General features: G+C 50.6%; 1 protein-coding gene across 1 annotated transcript in view; it reads right to left on the bottom strand.

The window, feature by feature from the left end:
• CDH23 (cadherin related 23) overlaps positions 1-17,240 on the bottom strand; it is a 421,218-nt gene that overhangs the window by 194,816 nt on the left and 209,162 nt on the right. Inside the window, exons 10-11 of the mRNA XM_064374253.1 lie at positions 6,957-7,069; positions 5,188-5,376 (exon numbers count right to left, since the gene is read on the bottom strand). Of these exons, the coding sequence (XP_064230323.1) occupies positions 5,188-5,376; positions 6,957-7,069 (302 nt within the window). The remainder of the gene's footprint in view (positions 1-5,187; positions 5,377-6,956; positions 7,070-17,240) is intronic.

Genomic DNA, 17,240 nt, shown 5'->3' with positions numbered 1-17,240 from the left:
GTAAGGCAACCAGAGGTGTGGATGGTCTCCGAGCCACTCTGCCTCCATCCCCCGTCCCTTTCTGCTAGTCTGACCTTTTGGAGGGGGATGCCACTCAGAGGTAATCCACTGGCGCCTAAGTGGAGGAACGTTTTTTAGGGCAACTGAACAGAAAATTCCAACTCGTGCAACAAACCGTCCCAGTCCAGAAGGGAAAACAAGACTGCCAGTGGCTGACTCAGCTTCCAGGCACGCTAATGAAGGGAGGCTGGGGAGGGCTGCAGGCAAGGCCAGCAGAGGAAAAGCTGACCCAAGTGGAGAAAACGCCGAGGGTGTGTTGGCGGCAAGGGCAGTGCAGGGGGTTTAAGGATATAGACATCATTCAACCCAGGTGGGGAACGGGTTGCCGATTCACCATGGCTCCCCAGAGCACCGAGGAAGACATGAGAAAACGCCCAGCCGCCGGGTGCAGGGGAACGAGGCTGCCACAACCTTTAATTTGAAACTCAGAGAGGAGCTCCCCACACCAAGGCTGACTTCTGGGGCTTCTGCCTTTCCAACTTTTTTTTTTCTGATTTGCATCATAACCATCTATTTGCATCTCAACTGTCACAAGGTACAAACGGGTGGTTGTTGGTTTCAGCCCACCCTGTCCTTTTCTTCCCTGGCATCTGTGGGTTTTCTATAGCCAGGCAAAGGAGAAGAAATTACTCGGTGAGACTTGACAATGTGAATGGAGTCCTTGGGAGATAGAGGGGACTGCTTTCAAGCACCTTTGTTGTTATGAATGCTCTGGCAGAGCCTGCGATTCAGTGAGAGACTGAGCAGCATCTTCAATCTGGTGGGGACAGTGAATTCAATTAGCATCCTCATTAGGAACGACTGCCACAAAGTTCCTGTGGAGAGGTTACACTGCTTCCTCCTTCCCTTTCTGCTTAATCAGCTCCCTTGACTGCCCCACAGTGGATTTCTGAGGTCATCCTTGCTACACAAATTCAGTCGGACCTGGTTTGGAAAAAGCCATAGGCCACCTCCCTAATACTTTTGCATTTAACCGTGCATTAACTCACCCAGTGCTCATTTCTGGACTGCCCACCACGTTCCAGGCAGAGTATGAGGGCCTGGGTTACACTGGCGAGCCAACCCAGGCATGGCTGCCACCTGTGCACCATTCATTGCAATCAGGAGTTAGAGTTAACGGGACACTCACACTAATCGTGGGCAGTGCAAGAGTCACGTGGCTCCACGAAGCCTGGGACAGAGGGTTCTGACCGCTCTGCCGGTTCCCTTCCCTCCAGAGAATTTGCTCAGTGAACACACTTTCCTGCCACACCGAGCAAATCCAGAGTCACCTTCAACTCAGACACAAATCCCAACAGATGTATGTTTCCCTCAGAAATGGACCGGCAAGAAACAACACTTTCCTAAAAATCTCTTCTCTAGCAGTTGCCTGATTTCTCTTTGTGGTTCCCTGATTTTTCCAATTCTGGACACTCAGGCAATGTTCAACTGCCAGTAACTTCTTTTGCTCCTGTTGGCAATGTGGCTAAATGCTCCACGGGGGTGCCTGGGTCTGATTCTCCATCATGGTGGGGCCTCCACTATCCCCAAGACCGGCTCTCTGCAGCATTTGCCCGGCCAGCTCTGGATTTCTCCAGAGAACATGAGAACATGAGAGCAGGGCTAGGGCTGAAAGCAACTCATCCCTCTCTCTTATAGAGGAATGAGCCCGGTGCCACGTATGGGATGGTTTATGGGCTGCCCCACTCGGAGGCTGGAAGATGGCCAAGATGACTTCAGGCTTGGGTGGCCCAGGCTCTTGGACTGCCTCTCTTTGTTGGCTCTGTCTTTGCAAGTCACTGTGCCCTGGAGAAGAGGAGGCCAGGCCTGCATTGTCAAAGACACTGACCAGCTCCCTCAGGAAAACAGCCATGGAGATCAGGGAATGGTCCCTGGTGGTGCTGGGTGCCCTGACTGCATTGGGTGTGCCAATGGCTGAGCCTGGGTGGGGGGCGGTCACTAGAGGCGAGTTGGACCCAGATACCCCTGAGCATTCCTCAGACATTTCAGAAAGTGCTTCTAGCAAAGGGAGCCTGAGATGAAACTGGAGGTGTCAGGGTTGCCCCCAACCAGTCATGGTGAGCAGGCCTGGGGGGTTCTGGCCTTACAGTTGGTCGTGCTCATTGGACCCAGTCCTGTCAGGAGCTGCGGCTCCTCGATGATGACAATGGCTAACGTTTGTGCGGCAGGCCCTGTGCCGCACCCTGTACATACCTCCTCTTGCCTCCTCCTCTGTGGCAGAGAAAACTACCTGGCACCCTCTCCACGCTTCCTGGCCTGCAGGTGGTGAGGTGGGGGCACGTAACTAGTTCTGGCCAATAGTCATTGGGTAGAAGTTGCGGAGCCACTTCTGGGATGAAGCACAGAAGAGCTGGTGCTTAGCCTGCCATCTGCCGCTTCTCTGCTGCAGGGACTGACAGACCTGCAGATCGTGCCCTTGGGCAACTACATGGGGTGGGGTTTCCCTGTCCACCTGTGCTGGCCTAGTCATCTGCATGAGAAATCAACTTTTATGTGGGGGCTAACTTGGTACTGCAATATAAGCTGATGGATACATTCTCTTTCTTTTCTATTTCTTTTTTTAAACATATGAACAAAACAAGGCTCATTATTTTACCTGAAGTCACAGAGCTAGTACACGGCAAGGCTAGACTGAAACACAGGCCCTGTCTGATTTCAGAGCTTGTGCTGCCCCCACACAAGCTGCCTTCCTTCTGGGTTGCCTCCAAGATCAAGCTTCAATTCCTTGGCTTGGGATTCAAGGCCCTCTGAGGCCTAGGTCCCAGCCTACCTCCCCACTGCACACATTCTTGCTTGCCTGGATTACTGCCTGCTCTGGCCAGCCAGCCTTCTTATGCATCTCTGGGTGCAGCCCTAGGCCCCTCTCGCCATAGAGCCTCTCCTGATCCTCCCAGCCCCTGTTGCTCCTTCTCCAGCTGACCCCTCACTGCCTGTGGTCATGGGACCTGGACCCCACGCTGGTATCCATGTTTCTCTTCTCTTGGGTATTATGGTTCTCCTGAAACCACAGATGGGACTTTCTTCCGAGCATCTCATTCATACAGCTATCTCCAAAAGGGGGTGCCTACCCTAAAGGGAGTACCTGCCCTCCAGGGGGATACAAGGTGATCCATTAGGGTGTAAGAAAATGTTGAAACTTGTTTTTATACCTGTTTTTTCCACCTTTTAAAATTACTACATTTAAAAATATGTTTTTAAATTTTTGTTTTGAGGCAGGGTCACCTAAGCTGCAGTGCAGTGGCATGATCTCAGCTGACTGCAACCTCTGCCTCCCAGGTTCAAGAAATTCTCATGTCTCAGCTTTCTGAGTAGCTGGGATTACAGGCACACACCACCACACCCCACTAATTGTTGTATTTTTTTGTAGAGATGGGGTTTTGCCACGTTTCCCAGGCTGGTCGCAAACTCCTGGCCTCAAGTGATCCACCCGCCTCAGCCTCCCAAAGTGCTGGGACTACAGGTGTGAGCCACTGCACCAGGCCTAAAAATATGTTTTAAAATGTACATACTGTATTTGTATCAACACACTGTGGACTCCTTGGGACAAGGACCATGGGTTACACTTGGCTCCTCCAAGGGGCTAACTGTAGCTCCTTGTAAACAGTAGGTGATCGATACATACTTTAGTTATCTCAGACAGTATGGAATGCCTCAGCAGGAGGTAGAGACACACATGTACACGTGCACATACACTTGAGCACATACACATCAGCATGGTGGAACCAACTTGCCCATGTGCCTGAGTCCTTGGGGGGACCGTGTCCAGTCGAGAGGAGCTGATAAGAGGTAGGCAAAAGACGTGGGCAGAGGGGCTCCTGGGTCAACAGGGCGGGACGCTTGCTGAGCAGCCAGAGTAGAGAGGGCTCCTTGGAGGGCGGCGGAGGAAGCCCAGCCTGGAGCAAGGCCACCTCCGCAGTCCCACATGAGGAGGAGTAATTGAAGAGAAGCACCTCAGGCTGGAAAACCTAATGAAATTCCTGAGCAGGGTGGGCCAGGAGGAGCAGCAGTAATAAAACAGAAGTTCTATTAGCATGGCAGCTGCTGACGGGAAGGGAGATGGGGTGCAAGGAGGGGTGAGGACAGGGAAGGAGGCAGGTTGAGAGGGTCCTGAAGGGAGGGAGACCTGGCCCCACCCCATAGAGGCCTGGTGCCCCTCCTCACACCCCTGTGATGCAGGGTGTGGCAGGGCCAGTGCAAGGGGTTGTCCCTACCCTGAGCCACTTCCCTCCTCTCCAGCTCTTCCTTACTTCCTTTTAAGACTGGGCCCAGCCAGGCAGACCCCTTGGTGATGCAGGCATCATCTTATGGCCTGGGATCCCCTCCAAAGGACTTAGTTCCTTCTGCTCTTCATAAGGAAAAGATGAGGTCATTATTACACCAAAACCAGGAATTAGAATTTCTGCTAAGGTCATCATTTAAACAGGAGCATAAACGGTACAAGCACCCCAGAGAGGGCACCAGATGATCCATCAGGGTGTGTGAAAATACACGTATGGTTTATTTCTACTTTTTTTTTTTTATTTTGAGATGGACTCTTGCTTTTGTCGCCCAGGTTGGAGTGCAGTGGCAGGATCTCAGCTCACTGCAACCTCCATCTCCCAGCTTCAAGTGATTCTCCTGCCTCAGCCTCCTGAGTACCTGAGATTACAGGCACCCACCACCATGCCCAGCTAATTTTTGTATTTTTAGTAGAGACGGGGTTTCACCATGTTGGCCAGGCTGGTCTTGAACTCCTGACCTCGTGATCCGCCTGCCTCAGCTTCCCAAAGTGCTGGGATTATAGGTGTGAGCCACTGCGCCAGCCTTATTTCTACCGTTTAAAATTGCTATTTTTGGGCATGCTTTACAATATCCCTAGTAGATTAGTATGATGATCATGTATGTAACTTCTAAATAATAACCACACATATGGAAACATGTGCTCACAAGTTTTTTGCTGTTGTAGGGGTAATCCAAACATAGAGACTAGTGATTTTTTTTTCAGCCTTATTTATCCTCAGAAACTACCCGGAATGGGGTGCTACAATGTTTGTTTCTATTTTATAGCTAAGGACCTGGACAGCACAGGCAGTGTGGTGGGTCTGGATGGGTGGTGGGTCTGAATAGGCCACGTGTCTGGGAACTTACCTCATCCTTGTCCACCACCTGGATGAAGAGTGGAAGGGCAAAGCCAACCTGTGCCAGCTCAGTGATGGCCACGCTGTACTCAGAGCTGTTGAACTCCGGGGCGTTGTCATTGATGTCAATAACCAGGATATTGAAGGTCGTGGTGACCGTAGCGTCAGATGGGGTACGGTCATCATTCAGCTCCGTGCCCTGTGGACAGAGATCAGTCACTGCGGGATGAAGGCAGCTAATTACAGTAACAGCTTTTACTTATTTTCTCAGCACCAGGCACCGTGCTTCAATGTGAATGATCCTATCTAATCCTCACCACAACTCCAGGAGGAAGATTTTATCATTAGTGTCCCTATTTTAGTGATAAGGAAACTGAGGTTCAGAGAGATGAAGTAACTTGTACAAGGATTCACAGCCAAAGTAGACTTCAAGCTCAGGCAGTACGATCCTAAGATTGACAGCAAATGGATGAGATGGGGTGGGGAGGACAAGACCGATCTGGGGGTTCATCAAGGGACAAGGGGGAAGTTTTTATTCACTTTGGCAGATGATGAAGCTGAGGCCAAGACTGTTTCTGCTGATGGTTAATCAAGACCTAGCTGAGCATCTGCTATGGCCTGAACCATGTGCTCGGCACTGAGGGTCAGCATAGATGGACTGATTCAGATACCTGGGTGCCCAGTCTCTGGGCCAGAGCCACAGGCCCAAAAGTGCCCATTCCCAGTTCTCACTCCAGCCTTCTGAATCTGAATCTCTCTGGGTGAGAGACACAAGAACAGGTATCTTTCAATAGCTTCCCAGGGGATTTGAGTTCACAGCCAAGTGTGGGAACACACCTTCACACTTTATATAAAGACAGAAAAACTGAGTTCAAGTCCCGCAGTGGGGTGCTGGGACCAGGGGGCAGCTCTCTCTGGTGGAGCTGACCACCTCACCTCCACGGGAGGAGAGCAGATGGGAGGTAAGGACGGCGGTGTGAGCACACTCTCCCATGGCTAACCCACAGCTGAACAGCCGGGCCTCTTAAGGTCAAGGACAGCAATTAAGGGCCAGGCTGGGCTGCACCATCCTCCCCATGGTGATGGAAGGGCCTCCTTCCCAGAGCCCCTGGCCTCAGTCTTTGGGCCACCCCTTCCTCTCAATTGATGACTGATGGCCTGGGCTGGGGAGGCCCCCTGTGGCTCAGACAGCATCCATACCTCTAAATGGGATTCACAGGGAATGGCTCTGCAAGTCACTGATTTGAATTAAAACTGACCGTGAGTGGCAGGTGGCTGCTAGGGGTGTGGGACTGTAGCTCTGCCTCACCTTCTGGGGTGGGGTCCCAGCACCTCCTTTCCTCCCTGCTGCATTGCTGTTTCTTAACCCAGGGAAGCCATGGCACTTGGAAATGGTACAGAACTCCAGAAATGGGGCAAATTCCAGAATTCTAGGTGGCTGCAACAGAAAACTTGGAATCCTGGGACAGCAGGAAGGAAGCACCACAGGATGAGCACATACTGTGTGCCTTCCCCTAAGAGGGGATAAAAGTTCCATCCTGTGTGGCTGTCGATAATGGATGCGGCATGTCCAGCCACCTACAACTTCATAACTTGGGCGCCTTCCTGATGGGGCCCTGGGCACAAGCCCCGGGAGTCAGTGCAGGGTGAGAGCACGAAAGCGATGTGCTTCTGGAGCCACCACCAGGGGCGGGAGCCCTTGGACACTGCTGGAGGCTGGCATCCAAGTGGGGGCATCCTCTCTACCTGGGGTGAAGGTGCCCACCACCTGGCTCTCACCTTCACAGTCAGGATGAAGCCGTGGCTGTACAGGGGGTTCTCCCGATCCAGCAGGCCATTCAAGGTCAGCGCTCCACTGATGTAGTCCAGGGCAAAGATGCTATTGGTATTCCCTGCAAGAGAGAGAAGCATTCAGGTGTGACTGGGCACAGGGCATGGGGGCATGGAGCTGGAGCCAGGGCTCCTCTCTGGGCATTAAAGACTCATCAGTTACTTGAAAGGAATGCTGGTTCAAGAGTAATGGAAAGAGCCCTGGAGTCCACGGTCTAAGCAGCCGGCAGACAGCACCGGGTCCCAGCAGGAGAACAGCATGCCCCTTCCAACCTCCTTCTGGTCTCTCTAACCCAGCCAGGAAGAAAGTCTTGGTCTGGTGCTACTATGCTTTAACACTTCTCTAGACTCACTTGATTTATTTTTTAGCAAAGAGAGAGCAGGTTTCAGTCTCAGTGCCTTCCAAAAGGAGTGGATGCCAGCCAAGATGCAGTAACCTGGTTTTGTTTCTCTTGTGCTTATTTTTATGGTCACATTCTGTTCTATTCTAGTCTAGTCTAGTATATTCTATTCTAATTCTCTATTTATGGCAGTGATGTAAAGTTTCCTTTTACAATAAATATAAGTTAAAGACATAATTTAAAAATAAGTACTATGTTAAGTACTTATTGCAAAATTTAAGATATGTATTTAAAGTACTGGCAAAAATGATCTACGAGCAACACTTGCCTCAAACAAATGTCTCTGTAAACCCACCCCTCTTCCTCTGCCATCTTCAGTTTCTTCTTCCTCTCCACAGAAACTCACACTGGCATCCTCGGGTTTCTCCAAATCACTGTGCTCTTTCCTGCCTCCTCATCTTTTAGTGTCTTTGTCTCTGGTCCTCACCCTCCGCCCAGCCCAGTGCCAGCCTCTTCTCTTCCTCCTCCAGGAAGTCAGTCTTGACTTCTCCAGTCGGCCCCTTCCGGTCCCCACAGGCATTAGCCACTGTTTGGTAACTAACTGTTCCCCACCTGATTCCTGGGTGTTTGGATCTCCTTCCCCACCCTCTGAAGATGGGGGCCTTTCATGACTGTCCCTTAAGGTACCCAGCCAAGGCTGGGCACACAGTGGCAGGCATGTTCCCCACCTGGTCCAGTCCTGCATGGGCCCCCATCCTTGCCCGGGATGCCCTTCCCACCAGGCTGTGAATTCACTTGGAAAAATCCTGATTCCACTCTGCTCTCTTCTTCATGAACCAGTTTGTTGGTTCATTCACATACTCACTCCCATTCATTCACCCACCCAGCAATCTCTGGGGTAGGCTTTCCTATAGCAGGCCCTGAGCTGGGCATTGTTGGGCATGCAGACGTCAGCGTCCCAGGTATTCTGATACCAAAGCACTTGCAGCCTGGTAAGTGATCGCTGGTACCCACTAGAATCAGCATCTCTGAGTTCACAGCAGGGAGAGGCTGTTTACAGATGGGAAAGCTCAAAGAAGGAAAGCTCCATAGAGGATGTGTCATGGATATCCTGGACCACCGACTGGCTGTGTGACCTTGGGCAACTTACCTTTCCCCTCTGTGCCCTGGTTTCCTCTCTTGTAAAATACAGATAAAAATGGCATCTACCTCATAGGGTTATGAGAAGTAAATGAGTGTGAAAGTATAGATACATTGCTTTGGGACCATTCCTGGCACAAAATAAGGACTCAGTAGTGTTGTTGCTGTTACTATTTGAGGTGATTCCTGGAGAACAGGCAGGACTAGGGAAGAAGATGGATGGACACCGATTCCATATTACAGAATTAATACCCAAGCCTTCAACACATGCAGGTGAGCCCCAGAGTCACCATGGAAGCGGCTGTAGTTCCCTGGTCTTCCCTTTCCCCATCTCTCTCTCTTTTTTTCTTTCTTTCTTTTTTTTTTTTGAGACAGAGTCTTACTCTGTCACCCAGCCTGGAGTGCAATGGCATGATCTTGGCCCACTGTAACCTCTGCCTCCCGGGCTCAAGTGACTCTCCCACCTCAGCCTCCTCAGTAGGCAGGATTACAGGCGCCCACCACCATGCCCAGCCAATTCTTTGTATTTTTAGTAGAGACGGGGTTTCACCATGTTGGCTAGGCTGGTCTTGAACTCCTGACCTCAGGTGATCCACCTGTCTCAGCCTCCCAAAGTGCTGGGATTACAGGTGTGAGCCACCTCGCATGGCCCTGCTTCCCCATCTCTAAAGGGATCTGCATGTAGCAGAGGCTCATAGCATCTCTTAGATTAACTAGGAAAAAAGTCAAGGGTAGGGCAATTTCCTCTTCTAACTTTAGACTTTGGGACAGAAGCTATTCTCAACCAACCCATGCTGAGTCACCTGCCTGTGCTGGTCAGCGAGACAGCTTGCTTCTATCCAGGCTGGTGGCCAGTGGCCGCTCTCACCTGTCCTCCCAGTCCACTGCATGGGCTGGCCAAGGTCAGGGAGAAGCTGCAGACGGTGGGACCTGTTTTGGACTCAGTCTATCAGTCTATGGCTTTGGAATCTCTAACTTGGGGCCAGCCCAGGAGCAGGTATCCTTGTAGTTGCCCCTTTGCCTAAAGCTTCCTTTCCCAGCCATAGAGAGACCTGGGTCCCTTCCTGCTGGGTTTTGTATGGCTGTGTTTGCATAGTGGAGAGCTGGAGGGACAGGATTGCAAGGAGGCATATAAATATATGATAGAAGGGAGTTTCTTTAGCTGAGAATTTTGCTGCTAGAGAAACGGGATGTGTACTTTCATCTGTTCATTCATTCATTCAACAAATGGTTATTGTGTTTCTCTAATGAGAATACAGGTAGGGTGTGGTGGCTCACACCTGTAATCTCAGCACTTTGGGAGGCCGAGGCAGTTGGATTACTTGAGGTCAGGAGTTCGAGACCAGCCTGGCCAACATGGAAAAACCTCATCTCTACTAAAAATACAAAAATTAGCTGGGTGTGGTGGTGTATGTTTGTAATTCCAGCTACTCAGGAGGCTGAGGCAGGAAAATTGCTTGAACCTGGGAGACAGAGATTGCAGTGAGCTAAGATCACACCACTACACTCCAGCCTGGGTGAGAGGGCAAGACTTTGTCTAAAAAAAAATGGGGTTACATTTTAATGTGAGCCATAGCCCTCAACCAGGTTCTCACAGTACAAGGTGATCAGTGCTGAGGTTGGGTGAAGCAGAGTCAGTGCAGGGCCCTGTAGGGGCTGAGGTCCTCTGAGCCTCTAAGGCTGAGCTGAAGGGCTGCCCCGAGGCAAGACCTCAGACCGTCCTGCCTCCCACCCCTGCCCCAACACACTCACAGGCAGGGGCCCCCTCCCCAGATGACAGACAGCATCCCGGCATTCCAGATTTTCATATAAATTTACTCTTTCCAATAAAGGCACCTATCAAATGTTTAACTAAATGTGATTCCATTTTTATTGTTGTGAGACTTTTCTTATAAATCATTCACAAACTCGAAGCCCCTTGTTGAGTGACATGCTTTCTTTTTTAGTTTGAAAAAAATAGGGTTTTCAGCCCTGGAACACTCACTTATGTTTCTCCTCTCAGCTCCTAGGCCCCATTCATGTCCACATTGCCCACCCCAAACTCAGCATCTGTCCCCAGCACATAAGACACCCCATGCCCTGACCTAGGCAAACTTCAACAAACCTGCAGGCAAGTACCCCCCACACGGTCCACATTCAACCAAACTCAACACACACACACACACACACACACACACACACACACACTTCTTTTTCACACATCTGTCTGCATGGAGTACACCTTCCCACCTCCTGCCAAGCACAAGTGACTAACTCCCAGGACCAACAGCCAGAAAGAGCTACACCTAGGGAGCTGACAGGGCCACCTGAGTGAAGACTGACTCAGGGAGATGCTCTGTAAGATGCTCTTACTGTCTCCATAGCAACGCTGACACTTGCTGGGATGCCGCTAGGCTTGGGCAGGGGCAGGAGACAAGCCCTTTGCCCCTTTGCCCTAAGCTGGAAAGGCCAAGGGCATGTCTCATTCAAAGATTCACTGATGTTTTTATTCACTCATTCCTTTAAGTTCATACTGAGCACCTACTGTGTGCAAGGTGTTGGAGAATCAATAAAGAAAAGCAGGCAAGGTTCACGCCTTCAGTCTCATATGAATTGTCTGTGAAGATAGACATTGATGGTATAACCACACAATTGGAAGTTTAAATACTTGCTGAGCTAAGGCCCCCGAAGAGAAGCAATTCAGAAAAGAGAAATGCCTCTGGCAGCAGATTGCATGGGTTCAAATCATGGTTCTGCTACTTGCTGGCTGTGTGACCTTGATCCAGTGACTTATATGTGGGCCTCAGTTGCTTAGTCTGTAAAATGGGGGTAATAATAGAACCCACTCCAGGCTGTCACTTTAAGGATTAAATAAGTTAATACAGTGCTGGGGACATAGGAAGCTCCCAACAAATGTTGGCTGCTTGTGCTTTACCAAGATGGTCCCACCATGGTCTCTCCCCACCACCCCAGCAGCCTGTGTCTACAGCTATTTTCCCAGCATGTCACAGAGCCAACCCCACCTTTTGCCAGGAGAGCCTCACCACAGAGGGCTAGTGTTTACAGGGTGCACTGAGGTGAGGCCAAGAACAAAACCCTCAGGTCCCAGGGCCCTGCACCCAGGGCTCTGACCTCTGCTCCCTCCTTCATTAGGGATGGTGGGTGTGGGGTGGGGGCCTCTACTTCCCTGTCTTGTTCCCCTCCCTTCTTCCCCCACTCCAACGTCCTCCCCTCCACAGGGGCTGTGGGCTTGGCAGCCACACATGCAAGTTTCTCTGCTCTTCTGGAAACTGATACCTTCATGTCAGCCTTCTGGTCTCCCATTCTTTATTCAAGTCCCATGGGGGGCTGAGGGGGCCTCACCAGGGATGCCTTTCATCTGTTCAGCCCCACTGCTGAGCAGAAGGGCAGCTGCTTCCCCTGGGTGGACAGGTGCTGTTCTGAGTTCCGGGGGTGGGGGTGTATCTGGTAGGGGAGGGGTTTTTGGGGTGGGATGGAGGCTGCACTTTTACCTCTGTAAGGATTCTGGGAACCAGTGATTCAAAGTGATCACAAAAGAAAAAAGCAGGTAATTACTGGCCCTGCTGGTTTTCCTGGGGGCAGCCACCTCCTCTAGGAGCTCCAGGAATCAAGACCTTTCCACATTCGTGAGAGAGAGGTTGGGAGGAATGAATCATGTCTGCAAAAGCGTGAAAGGCTGGTGGGGGGCGGGGGTGGGTATGTGGGGATTGCAGCCTTCATTCTCTAATTTATTAAAACATAGTAGCCACTACTAATCAAACACTTATCATGTACCAGGCACTGAGCTAAGCTGTTTGTACAATCACATCACTTATTCGTTGCAACCATCTTATAAGAAGATATCCCATCTTCTGCATGAGGAAGCAGGCTCAGAGATGTTAAATAACTTGCCTAAGGTCACATGGCCGGCAAGTGGCCAGCTTGGACTTAGATTTACATTTCTCTTTCTCTCCCCACAAGCATTCGCCTTCCACGCATTTGTGGACACTCTGCAACTGGCCCTAAGCTATGGGGCAAGGAAATGGAATGAGGCAAATAAGAGGCCATCATCCTTCATAGAGTTGGCTGTCAACAAAGCTGCTTCTTCCTCAAGAGGGAGTCCTAGGGCTGGGTGCAGTGGCTCACACCTGTAGTCCCAACATATTGGGAGGCCAAGGTGGATGGATTACTTGAGGTCAGGAGTCCAAGACCAGCCTGGCCAACACAGTGAAATTCTGTCTCTACTAAAAATACAACAATTAGCTGAGCGTGGTGGTAGGCGCTTATACTCCCAGTTACTTGGGAGGCTGAGGCAGAATTGCTTGAACCCAGGAATTGGAGGTTGCAGTGAGCCAAGATCCTGCCACTACACTCCAGCCTGGGTGACAGAGTGAGACTCTGCCTCTCAAAATAAAAGAGGGAATTCTTACACATTCCAGAAAGTTCTAGATAAATTCCTCCTGGTAGAGTTTTACATAGCAGTAGAATGTCCATGTTACGATGTCTTCCAGGTAGCTGGAGAGGTGGCCACCACGGGGGGAAGGTAAGGCTAAAGACAAGAGCTGTCAGCACAATGGGGCCAGTGACATTCATCAGACACTGGGGAAAAGCGGATCAGGCAAGGCTGGCCTCTATGGCAGAGGTATAATTGGACTGAGTATAAGCAGGAATATTTAGAAGGCAGTGAAGGAGACAGAGAGGCAATGGGAAACCAGCCTAGTGCCGGGTGCCTGGAGTCAGGGGAGGAGGCAGTCCCAAGAAAGAGATGGTCAGCAGGCTTAGATAGAGCAGAGATCTCAGGAAGAGGAAGGTCTGGCAAAGGCCACTGACTGGATGGTCAGACATGCCCAGAGTCAGACTTTAAGATACTGAGGGTCGGTGGAGCAGGGATGTGGGGACAGCGAGTGCAGGTGCTCAGGTGCTGCTGCTCAGAGTTTGCTGTAAAAAAACAAGGTGAGAGGCTAAGTGGCAGCTAGAGGGCGCTGCAGAGTCAAACAAAGGGCTTCTGCTGTTTTCTAGATGGTCAAAAGGAGTGGGAGAGGGAGAGGGAGAGGGAGAGGGAAGTGGCTGGGAGGGGCTGCAGCAGAGGGTAGAGGTCCGATGTGGGTGGGGGCAGCTCTCTCTTTGAGCCATGGGGAACAGGGGGAGCTGAGGCTCATCCCTCCACATCTTTCTTCCTCCAGGCTGGAAGGCTACACCCCCTTCACACCCCCTGCCCCCACCTACACCATTGCCCCTCCTGCCCACTGCCAAATCTCATCATTCCCACATCTTGTCCCCTTGTTATCTCATCGGCAGCATCTTGACCCACAGTGGAGCTGGGTCTGGGTGAAAAGCAGTTTAGTGAGTGGCCGATGGTGCGTGCGGGAACACAGGCTGATGACTTTCAATTGCTTTGTCTGCTCCGCTGGGCTAACAGTCCCTGCATTCTGCCTCTGCTCTCCTGCTCTCAGAGTTAAAGGAAAACCCTGGGAACTGCCTTTTCTGAAGGTCCAGTGTCACCTGCTATAGGAAGTCAACTGGCATCTCTTGCCTGGAGGCTGTGCCACCTCTGGCTCTTCTGAGCCCTTGAGTGCTGGGCTGAGAACTCATGAGGCAGCTGCCTGTGCTGTGGGGCTTCTCTAATTCTCATGCCTGGAGACCCAGTGTGGCTTTGAGGACAAGGGCTGGGGTCGTATGCTGCTATCTCTGGCAGCCCCCAGAACAGCGCTCATTACGTATTTGTTGGATGGCCTGAAGTTTCTCTTCCTCCCTCTGCAGCAATTCCAAAGGGTCAGTCAGTATGTAAGAGGCAGGGCCATACTTGGGGCCTAGTCTTGTGTTGGGGTCGCAGGGGAGAGAAGAGAAGAAAAAAGCCGTGGTTTATGAGGAGCTTGGGATCTTAGGAGCTGGGCCTAAGCAGCCATCTCTTTAAATGCCAGTGTCTGAATGGAGGCAGGAGGCTGGACAAGATGACCTGTGTGACCCTGATTCCTCCTGTGGCCTCTGACTTGGTCTCCTGGCCCTGCCTATGTCCAGCGTCAGGGACCTCACCCAGTGAAGGGAACAGAGCTGAGATGTGCTTCCATTCCTTCCAATGGTCTCTCTTCTAGTTACAGTCTGTGGCTGGACTCTATTACATCCACACCCTGGAGGCCACCTACTGAGCATAGACGTGCAGGATGTAAAAAAGACCTAGGTGCCAACAACACCTCTACCACTTGCCAGCTGTGTGACCTCCTGCAAACCACTCATTCCTTTGGGCCAAATTCCTCATCTATAAAGTGTGGATAACAGCTCTTGCCGCATCAGGCTGCGTGAGCATCGGGCGTGATCACATACATAAAGCCCTTATTGTGGTGCCTGACATGTAGTAGGTGCATACTTTGGTTACGTCTTTCCTGCCATGCCTGTTTTTCTTTCCTTTTTTTTTTTTTTTTTTTTTTTGAGAGAGAGTCTTGTTCTATCACCCAGGCTGGAGTGTGGTGGCTCGATCACAGCTCACTGCAGCCTTGACCCCTCCAGTTCAAGATAACCTCCCACCTCAGCCTCCCTAGTAGCTGGGACTGCTAGTACACATCACTGTGTTCAGCTAATTTTTGTAGAGACAGGGCTTCACCATGTTGTCCAGGCGGGTCTTAAACTCCTGGGATCAAGCAATCCTCTGGCCTCAGCCTCCCAAAGTGCTGAGATTACATGCGTGAGCCACCACACCTGGCCATGCCTATTTTCAGAATAGTAGAATCAGAACAAGTCAGTCCCAGCTGTGGCCCCTCTTATCCAGGATTGTGAGAGGCTTGCCCCACAATGGCCAACACAGACTGAGTTCTTACTTTGTGCTGGGTACTGTGCAAAGTATTTTCCATGCATGCCTTATTCATTCTCACAAAACCCCTGAGACACATACACTATCCCCATTTTACAGAGGAGGAAACTGAGGCACAGAGAGGTTAAAAATAACCTGCACTAGATCATCTAGGCAGTGAGAGGTAGAACAAGGAATTAAACTCAGCTTCCAGGAAGCCAAAAAGTTTGTGTCCCATTCAGAGGCCCCTGGCCTTGCCTGTCTCCCCTGCCAGGTGTAGCCCATTCAACAGCTGTGTGTGAGCAGCCTAATCCCCAGGCCTCTGGGGTGGGCTGGCCTGCAGGCACATCGCTGTCCAGCGGAGCCATGTCATTCTGACTGGTATAGAGTTGTATCACTGTATAATGAAAATGGGGGGTCGGTATGAGATATGGGCTTTGAGCAAGACATCTTATGAATTAAAAATAGTTACTTAGCTGCCTGATGACAAAAGGGGCCTGCATCCTGGTTGGCATCTGGGCTGGGCTGCATTCAGCAGCCCCACCATCAACATATGGCAACCAGCGGTGTGGGTTACCTCGGCTTTCAACCAGGAGAGGGGACCGGCCAAGAGTCTGCTGCTGCATAAGAACCCTGGGTTGGGGGGAAGCCTGCCCCTTCCCAAGGCTCCCCAAGCTGCCTGGAGCCTCTTCCCGCAGCTCTCCTCTGCGCGCATTGGAGCCTCCGTTCCAATGTCACTCCTCGGATGCCTCCCCAGTCGTCCCAGCCTCACCCCTGTCGCTCTCTCTCCATTACCCTCTTTTATTTTTTTCAAAGCGCCTCTACTTGCTGAACCTCTCTTCCATCTGTTTCTTATTGTCTGTTTCTCCCTACTGGAATGTAAGCCCCAGGAGGGCAGCACTGGTTTCCCCAAGTGCCCAGCAGATGCCTAGCAGGTGATCAATCAGTGCTTTCTGAATGGATGAATGGGCCACAGTAGGCATGTCTGAGGGCCACTCTGAGGCTGGTAAAAAAGGCTACGGAGCAGAGTGATACTGGGGTGACTCCTGATGTCACACATCAGAGAGACACCACAACTGCACTAGGGCCCATGAGGAGGGATCAGCCAGTTAGCAATTCCAGCTGGGGCCATAATGCCCTCCTGATGCAGCCACAGTGATATGTTTGTTTGAGCTGAGCCATCTCAGTTAATTACAGTTATTACTGTCCAGTCAGGGCAAGACAACACTCCAGTCCCTCAAGTAGGTGTGAACTGCAGTCTGCTTGTCTTACAGGCATTTTACACAACAACAGTTTTTATCAAGCTCACTTAAACCAACAAATGATTACCTTTCCTAATAAGGCTACAAACTGGACCCTGATTAATTTGCTAATAAATGTCTCCAATTTATGAAGCATTATCTTGAGCAGCCACGGACAGTGAAATCTATCATGCCAGTTTGCTAAGGGTCAAGCCACACTCTTCCACCCACAGCAGTGCACTGTGCATGGCTCGCTGTAAAATGGAAAGCCTCAGACAGGTGGCCCCTAGGTCCTCTGAGGACATTTTGATGGGGACCAGCAAGGCATCACCAGGGACTATGGCTGAAATCAGATTCTCTTTCCTGAAATGCCTTTACACTGCAATGGAGAGAATATCTTCAAAGGGAATAATCATGGATGTGCCTATAAATGCAGCCATGAGGAGGTTCACCATAGTGCTGCTTAATAAGATAAACTGGAGATAACCTAGATGTCCAACAACAGGGGGTTTGTTAAATAAGTTCTGATATGAAATGCACCAGGATGTTCACTATAGTGCTGTTTAATAAGAAAAACTGTAGATAACCTAGATGTCCAACAATAGGGGATTCGTTAAAGAAAAAAAAAGTTCTGATATGAAATGCACCAGAATGTTTACCATAGTGCTGTTTAATTAGAAAAACTGGAGATAACCTAGATGTCCAACAATAGGAGATTCATTAAATAAGTTATGATATGAAATGCAGC

This window comes from Aotus nancymaae, unplaced genomic scaffold (genome assembly GCF_030222135.1).
Source record: "Aotus nancymaae isolate 86718 unplaced genomic scaffold, 86718_ANA_hifiasm-v0.15.2.pri h1tg000010l, whole genome shotgun sequence".
NCBI lineage: Eukaryota > Metazoa > Chordata > Mammalia > Primates > Aotidae > Aotus > Aotus nancymaae.
Note: the sequence above shows the minus strand (reverse complement) of the source record. Positions and strands in the feature narration are given on the sequence as shown.